The sequence below is a fragment of the Podarcis tiliguerta genome, assembly GCF_965153285.1.
Source record: "Podarcis tiliguerta genome assembly, chromosome: 16".
Lineage (NCBI taxonomy): Eukaryota > Metazoa > Chordata > Lepidosauria > Squamata > Lacertidae > Podarcis > Podarcis tiliguerta.
In genome coordinates, this window is record NC_139549.1 from 42,626,791 (window position 1) to 42,645,504 (window position 18,714).

At 50.0% G+C, this 18,714-nt stretch overlaps 1 protein-coding gene across 8 annotated transcripts in view; it reads right to left on the reverse strand.

The window, feature by feature from the left end:
- MYO18B (myosin XVIIIB) overlaps positions 1–18,714 on the reverse strand; it is a 256,252-nt gene that overhangs the window by 160,373 nt on the left and 77,165 nt on the right. For all 8 annotated transcript variants that reach the window (XR_014506212.1, XR_014506213.1, XR_014506214.1 and 5 more), the window contains 2 exons: positions 13,124–13,316; positions 10,022–10,102 (listed from right to left, as the gene is read on the reverse strand). Coding sequence is in view for 5 of the 8 variants with exons in the window: in XM_083418972.1 (XP_083275098.1) it covers positions 10,022–10,102; positions 13,124–13,316 (274 nt within the window). In the remaining 3 variants the exon portion in view is untranslated. The remainder of the gene's footprint in view (positions 1–10,021; positions 10,103–13,123; positions 13,317–18,714) is intronic.

Consider the following 18,714-nt stretch of genomic DNA (forward strand, 5'->3'; position numbering starts at 1 on the left):
GCATTTCTGTGGTTTTCACTGTGTGTTGACCAGTGCAAGCTTTACTTTGAGGGTGTTTTGAGAGGAGCTCCATGTAAAAATCGTGAAACTGCAAGAAAAATGCATTTCGGTTCTCCTGGATCAGATATTCATCCACATCCCTTGGAAAAGAAAGAAAGAAAGTCTGTGTGTGCATCCTCAGTCTCCCTCTCTCTCGCTCTATGTCTGGGGGTGACCCTAGTGACAGGAAAAGTACCCAAAGGTGGCATGCACAGTGCACTCTCAACATTTCAAGGGTGCCCATGGGCTACATGGTGCCCTGGGACCTTTATGGGCAGTCTCTTAGGCTGAAAGACAGGAATGGGTCCTGTGGTCCTACAGATACTGCTGAAGAGGAATTCCTATCTTGCCTTCACCATTCTGCCTGGGGCTGATGGGAGTCCAGCAGCAACTGAGGGACAAAAAAGCCAGGGTGGCTATCTAAAGAACTTTTAACTGAGTTAAGATTAAAAAAGGATGTGTACAAAAAATGGAAAAGGGGGGAAACCACCAAAGAGGAATTCAAACAAATAGCCTGCACGTGTAGACACAAAGTCAGAAAAGCTAAAGCACAGAATGAACTCAGGCTTGCTAGAGAGGTTAAAAGCAACAAAAAATGCTTTTATGGGTATGTTCGTAGCAAAGGAAGAACAAAGAAACAGTGGGGTCACTCAGAGGAGAAGATGGTGAAATGCAAACAGGGGACACAGAAAGGGCTGAACTCCTCAATGCCTTCTTTGCCTCAGTCTTCTCCGATAAAGAAAACAATGCCCGACCTGAAGAATTTGGAGAAAATGATTCAGCAGAGGAAACACAGCCCAGAATAACTAAGGAGATAGTACAAGAATACTTGGCTAGTTTAGATGTATTCAAGTCTCTAGGGCCAGATGAACTGCATCCAAGAGTATTAAAAGAACTGGCAGATGTGATCTCAGAACCACTGGCAGTCATCTTTGAGAATTCCTGGAAAACAGGCGAAGTCCCGGCAGACTGGAGGAGGGCAAATGTTGTCCCTATTTTCAAAAAGGGGAAAAGAGAGGACCCAAATAATTACCGCCCAGTCAGTCTGACATCAATACCAGGGAAGATTCTGGAGCAGATCATTAAGCAAACCGTCTGTGAGCACCTAGAAAGGAATGCTGTCATCACCAATAGTCAGCATGGATTTCTGAAAAATAAGTCATGTCAGACTAACCTGATCTCATTTTTTGACAGAATTACAAGCCTGGTAGATGAAGGGAACGCAGTGGATGTAGCCTACCTTGATTTCAGCAAGGCATTTGACAAGGTTCCCCATTATATTCTTGTAAAGAAGCTGGTAAAATGCGGTCTTGACTATGCTACCACTCAATGGATTTGTAACTGGCTGACTGACCGAACCCAAAGGGTGCTCATCAATGGTTCCTCTTCATCCTGGAGAAGAGTGACTAGTGGGGTGCCACAGGGTTCTGTCTTGGGCCTGGTCTTATTCAACATCTTTATCAACGACTTGGATGATGGACTCAAGGGCATCCTGATCAAATTTGCAGATGACACCAAACTGGGAGGGGTGGCTAACACCCCAGAGGACAGGATCACACTTCAAAACGACCTTGACAGATTAGAGAACTGGGCAAAAACAAACAAGATGAACTTTAACAGGGAGAAATGTAAAGTATTGCACTTGGGCAAAAAAAATGAGAGGCACAAATACAAGATGGGTGACACCTGGCTTGAGAGCAGTACATGTGAAAAGGATCTAGGAGTCTTGGTTGACGAACAAACTTGACATGAGCCAACAGTGTGACGTGGCAGCTAAAAAAGCCAATGCAATTCTGGGCTGCATCAATAGGAGTATAGCATCTAGATCAAGGGAAGTAATAGTGCCACTGTACTCTGCTCTGGTCAGACCTCACCTGGAGTACTGTGTCCAGTTCTGGGCACCACAGTTCAAGAAGGTCACTGACAAACTGGAACGTGTCCAGAGGAGGGCAACCAAAATGGTCAAAGGCCTGGAAACGATGCCTTATGAGGAACGGCTAAGGGAGCTGGGCATGTTTAGCCTGGAGAAGAAGAGGTTAAGGGGTGATATGATAGCCATGTTCAAATATATAAAAGGATGTCACATAGAGGAGGGAGAAAGGTTGTTTTCTGCTGCTCCAGAGAAGCGGACACGGAGCAATGGATCCAAACTACAAGAAAGAAGATTCCACCTAAACATTAGGAAGAACTTCCTGACAGTAAGAGCTGTTGGACAGTGGAATTTGCTGCCAAGGAGTGTGGTGGAGTCTCCTTCTTTGGAGGTCTTTAAGCAGAGGCTTGACAACCATATGTCAGGAGTGCTCTGATGGTGTTTCCTGCTTGGCAGGGGGTTGGACTCGATGGCCCTTGTGGTCTCTTCCAACTCTATGATTCTATGAGTCTATGACATATGTCCTCCATCTTGATACATAACACAATCTGTCAGAGGTTCAGGAGCAGAGGCACAGGAAAGGGAGGAAATAGAGAGCGAGGGGGAGGAGTCCGAAGGAAATGTCAGCGATGACAGCAATCCGAGGTCTCTGAGTCTTTCCAGTGACTCGGAGGATTCACAGAAAGGGGCCCCCATAGTCAGGGCAAGAGGAGTGCCCAGGGGGACACCTCGGGAAGAAGGGGCCAGAGGGGACTCAGAGAGCAGCAGCTGGAAATCAGGACCAGCGTCCCCCCCAGAGTGCAGTAGGGGGGAGGAGTCCCAGGCATCGGGATCAGGTGGCGCGCTGCCAGCGGGAGGACATGAGGCAGGAGTGGCCACGCCTCCATCGGAGAGCGAGGAAACGGTCGAGAGGAAGGTGGAAGGCTGCGCGCGCGCGCCAAGTTCAAATGTACAGGAGGGTGCAGCAGTTGGCAGCCCGGATAGGGAGCCAGGTCCTAAAGCCCGCCGTAGAGAGAGGGAGGAGTCAGGGGGGTCCACGTCGGCGTCGGAAGAATCCAGGAAGGAAGGGACCCCGGGGGGTAGCAGGACCCAGAGGAGAAAGGAGAGACGGAAGAGGTGGAGTAAGGCTAGAGTCTTAAACTGGTGTACAGGGGGCGGAGACTCAGACGGAGCTTCGCCGGTCTAAACTCCAGACGTAGAGCTGGGACGCTGAGGCTTGGAAATGGAAACTATTCTTCAATAAAGACTTTGATACTTTACTACCGGCTAGCGTTGGTCCTTTGTGAGCTGGGACCAGGAGCCAGCTCTGACAGTAAGCTCCGTCTCTCAAAAAAGTTTTGGCACCAAGAACCTCGCCACGTGAGTCGACGCAGCGAGGGCAGAGGAGGGGTGCTTCCAGAGCTCACCAAAACTCAGGCAAGATGAATACGGAAGAGCAACTAGCAGCCCTGCAAGAAGCTGTGACACAACTCAGCACGGAGGTACTTGCATCCAGGAAAAGGGAGGAGGAAATGGTTACCGCCTGCCGGGATCTCCAAGTCAGGTTGGACGTGCTTACTAAACAGGGGCAACCGGGACCCAAAGCAGAGGGCATTGGCTTGGGGAGAAGGGGAGGCAGTCTGGTATCTCATTTCGACGGGAGTTTACAGCAGTACCCCAACTTCAGAGCCGACCTGCTGTTTGCGCTGGATCTGCTAGGAAAAGACTTTAGAGATGAGAGAGAGAAAGTGGGGTTCATCTTATCCCATTTGCATGGGGAGGCCAAAACGTGGCTGAGGAATTTATGGAGAGATAATGATCCGGCGCTCCAAGATGCGAAGGCTTTCATTAAAGCAATGGATTCGTGTTTTTTATCAAAGATAGACATCGACATTGCCAGAAGAGACATACACGGACTTAAACAAGGCAAAGCCAGTGTGAGGCAGTACCATGCACGCTTTTTTGGCTTAGTTCATGCACTGGGGTGGGAGAAGGATTCTGCTCCAGTGAGAGACCTCTTTTGGGAAGGACTGAATGCAGATGTTAAAGCTGAGATTGCAAGGGGGGAGAGACCACAGAGCACTCAGCAGGTGGTCCAGAGGGCGCTAGAGGTGGGAGTGCGCCTGGAGGAACGTCCTTGGAACAGAGAAGAAGGACGTTGGGGAAGGGCGCCAGCCAGAGCACCTCCCTTCTCTCCCAAAGAAGCAGCGCGTGCGCACTCCACACCCTCGCAGGGAGGGGGAGAAGAACCGATGGAGATCGGAGGTGCCAGGGCTCAGTCAGCTACCAGAGCCCTAACACCGGGAGCAGTCAAAACGAAGCCTCCTAGAGGGAACAGGAAGTGCTACATCTGCGACAGTGCTCAGCACATGGCGAAAGAGTGTCCCCAGAGGCTCCACAAGCACACTGCAGCCTCAGCAACAGTAACAGAAGCAACGCAGCAGGGAAACGACACAGTCTGGCTGGAGGAAGAGGTGCTGGGGTCCAGCCAGACAAGTCAGTGAAGCAATCCCCAGAGATTTTGCAGCCCACAGACCCCCTCCCGCCCAAACCAGTGGTGCAGCTTACAGCATCACTCCAACTACCTAATGGACTCACTATGGAAGTGCCGATTACCATTGACTCTGGCAGCAATGCAGACTTTATAGCACTGGATTTCATTCAACAGCACAACATAGCACTACTGCCAGCCACGATGCCTCTGAAGGTTGTCACGGTGGATGGCAGAGAATTGCTGGGCGGGCAGGTGGTACAGCAAACACCACCGATGGTGATGCGGATTGGAAATCACCAGGAAGTCATCAGCTTCAATGTCACCAAACTGTCCGACACGCCTCTAGTATTGGGCATGAGTTGGCTGCACAGGCATAGCCCAGCGTTGGCGTGGTACCAGCGCCAACTGACCTTCGGCTCATCCTATTGTGCGGAACATTGCATTCTGCCTAGCCCGGAAGGGGAAGAGGATGACCCGCAGCTGCAATTAGGCACGCTGCAAGCAGTGCCACTCAAGTACGCAGCGTTTTTGGAGGTTTTCTGCAAGAAAGAAGCGGACAAGCTGCCTCCCCACCGGCCCTATGACTGCAAGATTGACCTCCTGCCTGGGGCGACGCTGCCAACAGGGAAACTGTATTCCATGTCTGAAGACGAGATGCAGGAACTCAGGGAGTTCATAGACCTCAACTTGAAGCGCGGTTTCATCCGAGAGTCGAAGGCAGTGGGGGGCAGTCCTGTATTCTTTGTGAAGAAGAAGGACACGCCCCAAAAAAGACTTGTGGTAGACTTCAGAATTTTAAATTCCAGAACCAAGCCCACGGCCTTTCCCATGCCCAAGATAGACGACCTGCTTGCAACGGTGAGGAAAGGACGCATTTTCACAAAGTTGGATCTGCGAGGGGCGTACAACTTGATTCGCATACGCGAGGGCGACGAGTGGAAGACTGCCATGTTCACACCCCTGGGCACCTATGAATACAGAGTTATGCCCTTCGGTTTACAAAATGGCGCTCACTGTTTTCAAGCCTTCATGCATCACGTCCTGGCGGGTCTCCTCTACAAGAAATGCGTATGCTTCTTGGACGACATCCTGATATTCTCAGAATCAGAGGAGACCCACGAGGGAGACGTCAAGGAGGTTCTGCAGAGACTGCAGGAGCATCGGCTGTACGCCAAGCTGGAGAAGTGCCAGTTCGACAGGAAGGAGGTGGATTTCCTGGGCTACAAGTTGTCAGACAAGGGGCTCGCCATGGACAGCGCCAAGGTTCACGCAGTGTTGGACTGGAAGAGCCCGCGCAATCGGAAGGAGGTCCAGCGGTTTGTGGGTTTCGCCAACTTTTACCGCAAGTTCATCAAGGGGTTCGCGATGCAGACAGCGGCCATTACAGACACGCTCAGCTCCAAGAAGAAGAAGTTCATCTGGACGGAGCAAGCGGAGCAGTCCTTCCAGAACCTTAAGCGTCTCTTCTCGTCCGAAGGGCAGCTACTGCATGTGAATCCCGGAAGACCGCTGAGAGTCGAAACGGACGCCTCAGACAGAGCCGTGGGCGCAGTACTGTTGCAGCAGAACCCGCATGGGGACTGGAGACCGTGTGCCTTCTACTCTAGGAAGCTCAGCAAGTCAGAGCAGAACTACACCATCTGGGACAGGGAGTTGCTGGCCATTCATGCAGCATTCAAGGCGTGGCGGCACTTCCTCATCGGAGCCAAGCACACAGTGCAGGTTCGCACGGATCATAAGAACCTGGAGTACTGGCGTACGGCAAGGTTCCTGAACCAGCGGCACATCAGATGGGCGGAGTTCTTTGCGGATTTCGACTTCAGGATAGAGTACATCCCAGGGGACAACAACATCATGGCAGATGCACTGTCCAGAAAGCCGCAATACCTCGACGAGGCGGCACCAGCAGCGGCCAAGCACATTTTCGCACCGAAAACGTGGGCGTGCGCTTCAGCAACCGTGGACCTGGATGCGGTCCGTCGAGCGCTGCAGGAGGACCCCTTCGCACAGGCCAAGATGGAGGAGGTGCACAAGGGCACGGTGAAGGACGACGAGTTCCAAATACGTGATGGATTGCTCATCCGCAGAGGGGCACTCTATGTACCGGGAGACGACCTCCGCGCGAAAGTACTGCAGCAGTTGCACGACGCACCCACCGCCGGGCACTTTGGCAAGGAGAAGACGGCAGAATTAGTTGCCAGAGATTTTTGGTCTACAAGATGAAGGGGGAAGTCGTGGAGTACGTCTCGAGGTGCGACACTTGCCAAAGGGCCAAGTCAGTGCACAAACCTCCGGCGGGACTGCTCGAACCGCTGCAGACAGCGAGCGAACCGTGGGAGAGGGTGGCCCTGGACTTTGTCACGGATTTACCCAGCTCAAGGGGTAAAACGGCAGTGCTAGTGGTGGTGGACATGTTCACCAAAATGGCCCATTTCATTCCGTGCGCGAAGGTGGCCACAGCGGAACAGACCGCCAAGCTGTTCATAGACCACGTCTTCAGGGTGCACGGCCTGCCACGGTCTATCTTGTCCGACAGGGGGCGACAGTTCATCTCGAACTTCTGGCAGAAGCTGATGGGTTTCCTGAACGTCAAGATCAACCTAGCGTCGGCGAGACACCCGCAGACCAACGGACAAGCGGAGCGAGTCAACGCCATCATGCAGCAGTACCTGAGATGCTATGCAAATCAGCAGCCGGCAACATGGGTGGACTACCTGCCGCTCGCGGAGTTCGCCTACAACAACACGAAGCACGTGTCCACGGGGGTGACACCGTTCTTCGCCAACAACGGGAGGCACCCCAGAACCTTCCCGGGATTACAGAGACTGGGGGAGGGGGAGCCACAGGCAGCGGAAGTCTTAGCGTCAGAATTGCAGGAAGTTCACGAACAGCTGAGGAGGCAGTTAGAACTTGCTAAGCACGCATACAAACTGCAGGCTGACAAACACAGAAGGGTCGGGGAGGACATACAGGTGGGAGACTGGGTGTGGTTAGCAGCCCAAGCAGTGCCGACCAGATCATTAGCGAAGAAGAAGCTCGGACATAAGCAGCTAGGACCTTATCAAGTTGAGGCACAGATCAATCCAGTGGCCTTCCGGTTGACACTTCCGGAGGGATCCAGAATGCACCCAGTGTTCCATAGGTCTGTGCTCACGCCCTACAAAGCACCTCTCCGATTTCAGGCGCAGGACACGGCACCAGACCCGTATAGGGAGACGCCCCCAAGGAGGGAGTCGCCAAGAGGGGAGCCCATCAACCAGGTCACAGAGATTTTAGACTCGAGATGGGGGGAAGAGGGAGTAGAATATTTTCTCGCCAGTGAAGGTACCCCGGCCAGCGCCAACCGTTGGGTGCCGGACTATGCCCTGAACGAGCCTCTTCTCAAGGAGGAGTTTCATGCCTTGTTCCCACACAGGCCCATGCCAGCTGAGTATTTCGACGACTGGCTTTTCACACCCACGCTTTCAACCAGCACATTCCAGGGGTTCACCTCGGACGAAGAACAGGCAATAGAAACACGTTCCCCGGAGGGATCGCCCTCGGGGTTCGCCTCAGACCGCTCGTTTTGGTGGGATGATCGAGGAGAGGAGCGGTGGAGCAGGAGGTGGCTGGGGGGTCCTTGGCAGGCAACGGACCCAGAGGTGACAGAGGGCGAGATGGACATGGACGTGCTGGGGGAGGACGTTGGGTTCAAGCATGGAGGCACGGAGATGGAAGCAGAGGAGATCGAGGTCGGCGAAAACACGGAGGACGAGCCGGACTTATCCGGCTGGATGCACGCCACGGGGGACGAACTGTATCCGCCATTCACCCCCACAACGACGGAGCACCCAGCACCCCCGCCTGAGGAGGGGGAGGGGGGAAGGGGGGGCTTCGAGGGGGGGATGGATGTCAGAGGTTCAGGAGCAGAGGCACAGGAAAGGGAGGAAATAGAGAGCGAGGGGGAGGAGTCCGAAGGAAATGTCAGCGATGACAGCAATCCGAGGTCTCTGAGTCTTTCCAGTGACTCGGAGGATTCACAGAAAGGGGCCCCCATAGTCAGGGCAAGAGGAGTGCCCAGGGGGACACCTCGGGAAGAAGGGGCCAGAGGGGACTCAGAGAGCAGCAGCTGGAAATCAGGACCAGCGTCCCCCCCAGAGTGCAGTAGGGGGGAGGAGTCCCAGGCATCGGGATCAGGTGGCGCGCTGCCAGCGGGAGGACATGAGGCAGGAGTGGCCACGCCTCCATCGGAGAGCGAGGAAACGGTCGAGAGGAAGGTGGAAGGCTGCGCGCGCGCGCCAAGTTCAAATGTACAGGAGGGTGCAGCAGTTGGCAGCCCGGATAGGGAGCCAGGTCCTAAAGCCCGCCGTAGAGAGAGGGAGGAGTCAGGGGGGTCCACGTCGGCGTCGGAAGAATCCAGGAAGGAAGGGACCCCGGGGGGTAGCAGGACCCAGAGGAGAAAGGAGAGACGGAAGAGGTGGAGTAAGGCTAGAGTCTTAAACTGGTGTACAGGGGGCGGAGACTCAGACGGAGCTTCGCCGGTCTAAACTCCAGACGTAGAGCTGGGACGCTAAGGCTTGGAAATGGAAACTATTCTTCAATAAAGACTTTGATACTTTACTACCGGCTAGCGTTGGTCCTTTGTGAGCTGGGACCAGGAGCCAGCTCTGACACAATCCATATACACTTTTCTGTTGATAGTACTCCAAGTAAAGATCATTTGCCACCCACAGGCCACCCCCAGAAACCAAACTGTAATTTTGTCACTTGGAGAGAGAGAACCAAGTGTGCCAGCCTCCAATTGGACAGTGCCCGTGACGTCAGTTGTGATGGGTCACCAGACCAATTTAATGTTAGGATTAAGGTTATGTTTTGCATTTACCACCTATGGTGTGGGGTGGTTTGCATTTCCTGCCTTTAAATATATATATATATAATTTTTATTAAATTTTCTGTTTTACAATTTCAAATAAACATTTTACATCATTATATCAATGTCTTCTCTTCTTCTCTTTCCTTGGTTCATTTCCCTTCTTCATTTCCCTTGGTTCATATCTTAAATATCTGCATATTTTACAAAAAGTATACCAATCGGTTTTCCACTATTGCATCCATAAAAACATATTTACACTGTTGAATTTATCTTAATGCTGCCTGCATTTCCTGCCTTGGCACCGTCATAGTCTTGGGCACCTCCACCCTTTATGCATAAACATGCCATTTCCATGCAAACTCAGAGGGCAGCTCCCAGCATATTCACTGTATACTTTTCAGCACCTGCCAAAAATGTTATTGTTTAAACAAGCCTACGCAGATGCTAAGAAAGTTGAGGTAATTTTACTCTGTTTCAGTATTTTAATTTTGCATGTTTTAAAGTATGGTTGTGAATTTTTGCCTTTGATTTCCCAGCAATCCCTCCAGGCCTATGGTGATCATTCTGCTCTTGCCACAAAGACTTCAAAGCTCTCTATCTTCACTCTCTGCCACAGGAAAAGTCTTAATGTAGCAGCAAACACAGCCGCATCCTTCACAGAAAAACAAGATCCCTCAACTGGGTATTCTGCATTGCACTTAAATTCCTGCCAGGCCAAGGCAGTGGCAAAATGGCAGCACTCACCTGCCTCCCCCCATTCCACACACCCCTTTCATTTCTTAATTACCTGGGATGAGTTTTGATCTGCAATGGCTACTGTGGTTGCTGGGGAGACTTCGGGGAGATCAAATGGCACCTCAATATTTTCCTAGAAGACATGAAGGACAAAGACAGAGTTTATATTTGAGTGATAGAACAAAAGAACCCATCTCACACACTTAAAAAAATATATATAGTCGTGTATTTTTACTTTCTCTCTCTGCCTTTGGTGGCATTCTGAAGCTTGCTGATCAAAGCAACCTTTTTGAAGTGCCAACTCCTCTGGAGCCAGAGTTGTCTCCCGTCTTCCAAGTCATTCTTGTCGCAATGGCGGGAGTGGGGTAAATATTAAGCAGGCTTCATAAGCAATGGGTGCCCTGACAATAAGAGGACGTCGGGAGAATGCACCACACAAGACCTAGTCATTTCCTTAAAATGGGGAGCTTCCCCACGAAAATGTTGTGGATTCTACACCCCATTCATCATATATTCTTTGCAAATGCAGGTGCTGAGTAAAGATCATAGAATCATAGAACTGTAGAGTTGAAAGGAACTCTGAGGATCATCTACTCCAACCCATGCAATGTAGGAATCTCAACTAAAGCATCCATGACAGGTGGCCATACAGCTTCTACTTAAAAACCTTCAAGGTCCACAACCTCCCTAGGGAGACAGTTCCTCTCTCAAACAGCTCTTACTGTCAGAAAGTTTTTCCTGATGTTTAGCTGGAATCTCCTTTCTTGAAACCTGAAGCCAGAGCAGGAGAAAACAAGCTTGTTCCCTCTTACATAGAAGAGGGACAGCCCTCTTTTCCAGGCTTAAACATACCCAGCAATTGTTCCTCGTAAGGCTTGCTTTCCAGATCCTTGATCATCTTGGCTGCCCACCTTTGCACACTTTCCCAGCTTGTCAATATTCTTCTCACCAAGGCAGAATAGAGTGGAACTATTACTTCCCTTGTCCTGGACACTAGACTTCTTTAGATGTAGCCTAGTATAGTATTAGGTTTTTTTTGCTCCTGTATCACACTCATGTTAAGCTTGTTGTCCACCAAGACCCCTAGATCCTTTTCATATTTACTGCTAGTAAGCCAGGTGTCCCCCATCTTATATTTGTGCATCTGGTTCTTCCTGCCTAAGTGCAGAACCTTAAGTTTGTTCCTATTGAAATTCATTTTGTTAGCCTGGGCCCATTTCCCAATTCTGTTAAGCTCATTTTGAATCTCAGTTCTGTCTTCTGTGGCATTAGCTACCACTCCCAGTTTGGTGTCATCTGCACATTTGATAAGCACCCCCTCAATTCCTTCATTTATAAAATTCCTTCATTGATGAACAACAATGGCCCAGGAGAGAACCCTGCGGCCCCCCGCTTGTCACTTTTCCCCAAAATGAAGATGGGGTTCGTCCAAGATGGGACAAAAATGGGGGATTCAAGGGTTGCAGAAGCAGAAAAATATTTGGGGGGAAATCTTAAGGAGGGGGGAAAGCAAGCCCTGAAACAGGCCAGTGAGGATGCTCAGGGGCCAGAGAATGCTGAGTGTCTATCTGGGGAAGGGGAAGTGGGAAAAGGTGTTAATGGGATGGAGTATTATTTGTATATATTTTAGAATTTTATATATGGATGTTTTATGATGGCCTATATTTGTAATTCCTAATGAAGGTTTGACAAAGTAAAAAGTAAGTAAGTGTGAATGGAAAGAGCCTGATTGGCTGGCAGGCACAATGAATAGCAGTACTCCATACTGCAACTTTTTGTTCCATTCTCAGGGACAGGACTCTGGGTTTTGAGCTGAACTATCAGAAGGTGCCTGGAGTGGTTTGATCCCATGCCTCACCTCCTGATCCACCCACACTCTGCTTCTGCTGAGCTTGATGTTTCAAGGGCATTTTCTAGGCTGCAGAACCAGCTTGCTTAACCTCAGAGCTCACTCTTCCATCCAACTGATTCACCTCTGCTGTTAGGACAACACTCTGAGGCTCCTGCTACCTTCGTTTTATGGCTGCTTTGGATCGTAACCCCTGACTGGCTTTTCCCTCTCAGGGCATCCCAACTTATTCTCATTTGTTGGTCTAGTGATCCCCAGCTTTTCCACGTCCACCTGATCTTGACCCAAACACACACATGCAAAGAGAGAGAGAGAAGCAACTGCTTGGAGCCTGACAGGGAGCGCTGTACGAGGCATACTCATTTTTTTTTGGTCAACAGCACAGTAAAAAAAGGTAAAGGACCCCTGACAGTTATGTCCAGTCACAAATGACTCTGGGGTTGTGGTGCTCACCTCGCTTTACTGGCCGAGGGAGCCAGTGTTTGTCCGCAGACAGTTTTTCCGGGTCATGTGGCCAGCATGACTAAGCCGCTTTTGGCGAAACCAGAACAGCACACAGAAAAACCATTTATCTTCTCACCGGAGCGGTACCTATTTATCTACTTGCACTTTGATGTACTTTCGAACTGCTAGGTTGGCAGGAGCAGGGACAGAGCAACGGGAGCTCACCCCATCGTTCAAACTGCCAACCTTCGATCAGCAAGCCATAGGCTCAGTGGTTTAGACCACAGCGCCACCTACTTACCACAACAGCACAGTTGTTTGCAATAATTAAAACACAGCATTAAAAACAGGTTAAACAACTCACACTCACATTGATTAAGCGGGTCTTTAAAAATACGTGTCTCAAGTGCCAAAGGTCAGAGCAAAGAGCTGCATCTTCAGCATTTTCCAGAAGCTGTACAATGAAGGTGCCAGGTGCCCTCTGTGGGGAGGGATTCCCACAGCTTAAGGGCTGCCACAGAGAAGGCCCTCTCCTGGGCTGCTGACCCCTGAACTTCTGAAAGTAGCGGAACAACCAAGAGGCCCCCTCTTCCAATCTCAGCACCCAACGGGGTCTGTGGGTGGTATTTTAGGTATTGTTGGCCTGAGTCATTTAAGGCTTTGAACACTGATGTGAGCACCTTAAATTGGGCCTGGAAATGAGTTGGCAGCCAATGCAGCTGTTTTATAGGCAACCCCAGCCAGTAATCTAGCTGCTGCATTTAGGACCAGCTGGAGTGTCCAAGTTGCCTTCAAGGGCAGCACCAAGTAGGGCGCGTTGCAATAATCCAACCTGGAAGTTACCAGATTGTGGAGACTCACCTCCTGGTACCTCTCCAGTGTAGACACAAAGGTTCTCTTGTAGAAGAGGCCCTGCAGCCGCTCCTGTGTATAGTTGTGACAGAACTCCTCAAAAGTCGCTGCACGCTCTCTCTTCTGGTGCCGGGGGTTGTGGAAGCCAGGCGTGTCCACCACCATGATTGAGGCCATGGAGAGGGAACTTGAAGAGAAGGACCTAGGGAAAGGGTGGTTAGGACAGAGTGCCTTGTTTCCATGCAAAATCCAGGTCTGGTCTTTGATGTTCATTTATTTATTTGTGTACTTCATTGATACCCCTACTTTCTTTTCTCCGAAGAACTCAAGGTGGTATACATGGTTCTCCCCCCCCCCTCCTCATTTCATCGCCACAACAACCCTCTGAGGTAGGTTAGGCTGAAATGCGGTGACGGGCCCAAGGTCACCCAGTGGGATTATTTGAACCCTAGTCTGCCGTATCGTAGTCCAACCCTCAAATCATAGAATCACAGAATTGTAGAATTGTAAGGGACCCCAAGGGTCCTCTAGTCCAACCCCCTGCAGTGCAGGAATATCAACTAAAGCACCCACGACAGATGACCAACCAACCTCTGCTTAAAAACCTCCAATGAAGGAGAAACCATTCCACTGTCAAACAGCTGTTACTGTTAGAAAGTTCTTTCTGATTTTGAGTCAGAATCTCCTTTCTTCTAACCACTGTACCACATCTCTTGTTAAGACTGCCATAGACTTCTGCCTGAAATCATGGAGAGATGATAGGCTAGATGGCCCCAGGGTCTGACCTATGTCTGTAGCATTCTAGTTTAAGAAGGCGGGCAAGACATCTTAAGACTTTGTGGTCCAATATCTGCAGAGATAATCTCAAGGCCTCTGGCTGTGGATGGAACTCCATGTAGTCTTTTCAATGTTTGGGACCCAAGGAAGGGCTTTTAAAAAGACCTTGCTTGCACAAAGAGCATTCACTCCTTACAAGGTTAGCAGCAGATGTCAAAACTTGCTGACTGGTAGAAGCCAGATACATATTTCATTGGAATAGATGCCACATTTTGGTTTCAGCAGAGCAAGGTAAAAGGAGTGCTTCATCTGGTTGACCAGCTACAGCTGTTCCTGGATGGAGATAGCCTGACCACTGTAATCCATGCCTTGGCAGCCTCAATGTTGGATTACTGCAATGTGCTCTGTGTGAGGCTGCCATTGCACCTGGTGCAGAAGCTGGTGCAGAATACAGTGGCCAGAATGCTGAAGGGGTCAGCAACATGGAACACCATTGTTAAAATCTCTGCACAGGCTACCCATCTGCTTCCAGACCAGGCCAAAGGTTCTTGCAGGGGTGAAACTAAGGGGGTTTGCCAGGACTTTTGCTCTGGGTGAAGCCTCCAGAGGGTGCCATGGAGGCTCTTAATCCGAGGACTGTCTGGGCTTCTCTCTGGCCCCCTCCTCTCTTTCCCAGGCACCCTCTCATGTAAAAACCTTCCTTGCAATAATTTAAAAAGCAGAAAGCAGGATTGCAGCTCACCAGCACCATCTACTTTCAGCTTCCCACCACCCATGAAAGAAAAGGCAGACATGAACTGGTTCAGGGGCCCAGCAGTGCCCCTCACATGTTGCCATCAGCAGGTTCCTTGTTCCCACCGGCTCCAGTCCAGCACAGCCAATAGTCGGGGTTTATGGGAGTCATAGTCTAAACATGGTGTTATAGTTTTTTTGGGGGGAGACCCCCATAAACCCTATAAAATTATAAATGGTAGGATTTTGATTATTTGGGATGTGAAGGGAGAAATACAAGCCACAGAGGAACCCCTGGGCTAGCCTATGCAAAATGACCCAGTCAAGCTAGGGTCATTAAGAAATAATACAGGATCATGGAGAGCCATTGGCAATGCAAGAGAACTGTCCTTTCCCTTGCCCTGAGGGGTGAACAGAGACTGGGGGTTTGGAAGGCTGCCAGGGTAACTGGGAAAGGGAGTTTTGAGTAAGGGCTGCTGAGAAGAAGAAAGACTGGGATTCATTTTGGACAGGCTGGCTGAAGGCATGCTGTAAGAGCTGGACTGCCTCCATGCAGATTGAAGGTGTAAATAAGTGAATATTTCTTAAGGCCATGACGGTCTCTGCTGTTTCTCAATACTTTAAAGGAACACAGACTCTGGGTGAGTGCCTGGAACCCCCAGGAATCTTGCAGAGTCGGGGTGGGGGTGGCACACAACTTTTGGAACAATATGAAGGATTAGGGTTGCCATATTTCAAAAAGGGAAACCAGAGTTGGGAGGGACCCAACGTATCATCACAGGCTGATGCCAATGTCCCTTGTAACCTTGTCTATTCCAGGTTCCTCCCACATATGAGCAGGGCCAAAGCACACAAGCAACATTCAGAAAATTGTATATGAGCAGGATAGATCACTCCTGCTTCCTGTGCACATCACCTTCATAGCCCAGACATCACTGAACGGCCATGAAACAACAGCTTTGAAAGAGCCACATTCTTCCCCTTTTGCAAGCTTTACTATGCAGGAATGGTAGGAAATGTCACGGCTAAAAACTGAATGCTGCTTCTTTAATGCTTATAAAAGCTGGGTCAGCATGAGTCAGTGGCCTGCACCGGGTTGTATAGTGTGAGAAATGTTAGTTTGGGTTGTGTTGATTGGTTGGTTAGTGAAAGCTGGTAGTGTTGATGTGTGTGCAGTTGGTCAGTCGCTTTTGCAGAAAGACTTTTAAGAATAAAAGCAGAAAGTACTCTGCAAGGATACTTTTCTCGTGGACTCTTTTATGCCGACAAGGGTCCGAGGGCCAGGCTGAGGCAACAAAGGGAGGTCAGAACCTTTCTCTTTTTTTTTGCTTTTTACAAACACTGACAGGAAATGTGGCAGGAAATATCAGCCTGAAACACAGCAAAGTGTACTGGAGACTTGGCCCCACATCAAATTGTGTCCCCACCTTCTCCAGCCTGACTGAACAAGGCAAGGAGCAACATCTGGCTACCTGTGTGCCAATGACAAGTATGAAGGGAAGTTTGCTTTGTTTCAAATGGAGACTGTTAACAAAACATGTTGCCTGTAATGGCTAGAAGCAGGGAGAAAGAGCACCTGTGGCCAGTGCTTTTTTTCTTGAAAAATGTTTAGGTCGGGGTACTCTCGTTTTCCTACTCATATTGAAATACTGCCCCCTCAATGAGGCCAAACTTAGATTCACAAAATGTTTAGGGGTATGCATACCCCTGCATACCCCCAGAAAAAAAGCACTGCTTGTGGCTATCCGCATCACCTCTGCCCATTTCCAGGAACAAACGAAATCTCTATTTAGAATTAACTCCAGAGAATTTCAAGTCATAGCTAACGATGTGCCCTGCAATTCTGAAAGTGCAGTGAGACCCAAAAGCTATTCAAGTTTGTTTTAAACTCAAAAAGGAGCATCAATGTTTGGCTTTAAAAGAGGTTTAGTGGCTATTGACTAAGATGGCTCTGCTCTGTCTCCACAGTGGGAGAGGCACAATGCTTCTGAATGCCAGAAACCACAGGGCGTGGGACAATGTTCTTGTGCTTGGGTCCTGCTTGTGGGTTTCCCACAATGGGCATCTGGTTGGCCACCGTGAAGAGAGGATGCTGGACTCAATGGGTCCCCATTGGCCTGGTCCAGCTACAGGACTCTCTTCTTACGTTGTTATGACAGGCTGCATTTCCACTTCGGTCACTTAAAAGGCCAAGATGATTCTTTTGCATTTGGGAAAGGAAGAATGCATGCATGCGCAGCACACAGAGAAGGTGATATTCAAGACAAAAGTTGCCATAAATACCACATTCTCCCAAAGATGAGTGCTAAGACAGATAATAAACCCTCTAAGATTTGAAGGCAGAAGAAAATCTCTCTGATCTAAGAACTATGTAACTAGGGAAGTGTCAGGGAACTGCCATCGGCTCAGGGGCGAGAGGGGAAAAGCCGGATGGATTAAAGAGAGCCCCTAAAGATCGTGGGAAGCAACACCTCCTCAGCGGAGGAGAATAACCACGCCTCCAGTGGAGAGGAGCTTCAGGGCTTGGAGGCGGTGCCAGGACACCTTGCCTGAGCAAAGTGGGGAGGAGAGAGGTCCTCTGTTACCCACGCCCTCCTTGCGCAGTAGGCTTTCGCACAGAGAGGGCAAGCACAGACTGGGCGTCAAGAAACTACTCTGCTGGCGAAAGTTTAAGGACCGCTCACTCTCAGATTCTGCCAGTGAATGAGCGAGCCACGGAATAGTGGCGCTCTGCATGGTGAAGGTTTTTTGGCACCAATAACGAGGCTTTACAGCCTACCAGGGAGGCATTTGCCTAATTGCTCTCGAGTAACCCCCTGATGATACCCAGCTCTACCTCTCTTTTAAATCAGAACCAGTGACGGCGGTGAAGGTCCTGTGTGAGTGTCTAGAGGCGGTTGGAGGATGGATGGCGGCTAACAGATTGAGGTTGAATCCTGTCTTGTCAGAAGTACTGTTTTTGGGGGACAGGACAGGAGGCGAGCAGGTGTGGAGGATTCCCTGGTCCTGAATGGGGTAACTGTGCCCCTGAAGGACCAGATGCGCAGCCTGGGAATCATTTTGGACTCACAGCTGTCCATGGAGGCACAGGTCAAATCTGTATCCAGGGCATGCACCACTCTGGTACCAGCTCCATCTGGTACGTAGGCTGAGACCCTATCTGCCTGCAGACTGTCTCGCCAGAGTGGTGCATGCTCTGGTTATCTCCCGCTTGGACTACTGCAATGCGCTCTACGTGGGGCTACCTTTGAAGGTGACCCGGAAACTACAACTAATCCAGAATGCGGCAGCTAGACTGGTGACTGGGAGCGGCCGCCGAGACCATATAACACCAGTCTTGAAAGACCTACATTGGCTCCCAGTACATTTCCGAGCACAATTCAAAGTGTTGGTGCTGACCTTTAAAGCCCTAAATGGCCTCGGTCCAGTATATCTGAAGGAGCGTCTCCACCCCCTTCGTTCTGCCCGGACACTGAGGTCCAGCTCCGAGGGCCTTCTGGCGGTTCCCTCACTGCGAGAGGCCAAGTTACAGAGAACCAGGCAGAGGGCCTTCTCGGTAGTGGCGCCCGCCCTGTGGAACGCCCTCCCATCAGATGTCAAAGCGATAAACAACTACCTGACATTCAGAAGACACCTGAAGGCAACCCTGTTCAGGGAAGTTTTTAATATGTGACATTTTAGTGTATTTTTCATCTTTGTTGGAAGCCGCCCAGAGTGGCTGGGGAAACCCAGCCAGATGGGTGGGGTACAAATAATAAATTATTATTATTATTATTAATATTATTATTATTATTATTATATCCTTACAGGAAGGATGAATCTATCCGTTTTGGTTTCCCTCTTCCCCCTGGACCCTAAATTTAGTTCACCACATTTTTGCATTTATGATTTTTTTTTCTTTTTGAAAAATGCTCACCAGCATTTTAGGTGCATTGCTCCTAACACAAACATTTCCGTATGCAATTTTAGCCAATGTACACAGTTTTTGCAAGCCGTACTCCTTAGATACATGGCATTTTTGCACAAGGAGGTGTGCTCTCTACATCAATGGCTGGTGTGGCATTTGGGAAGAGGATTTGCTAGCACTTTCC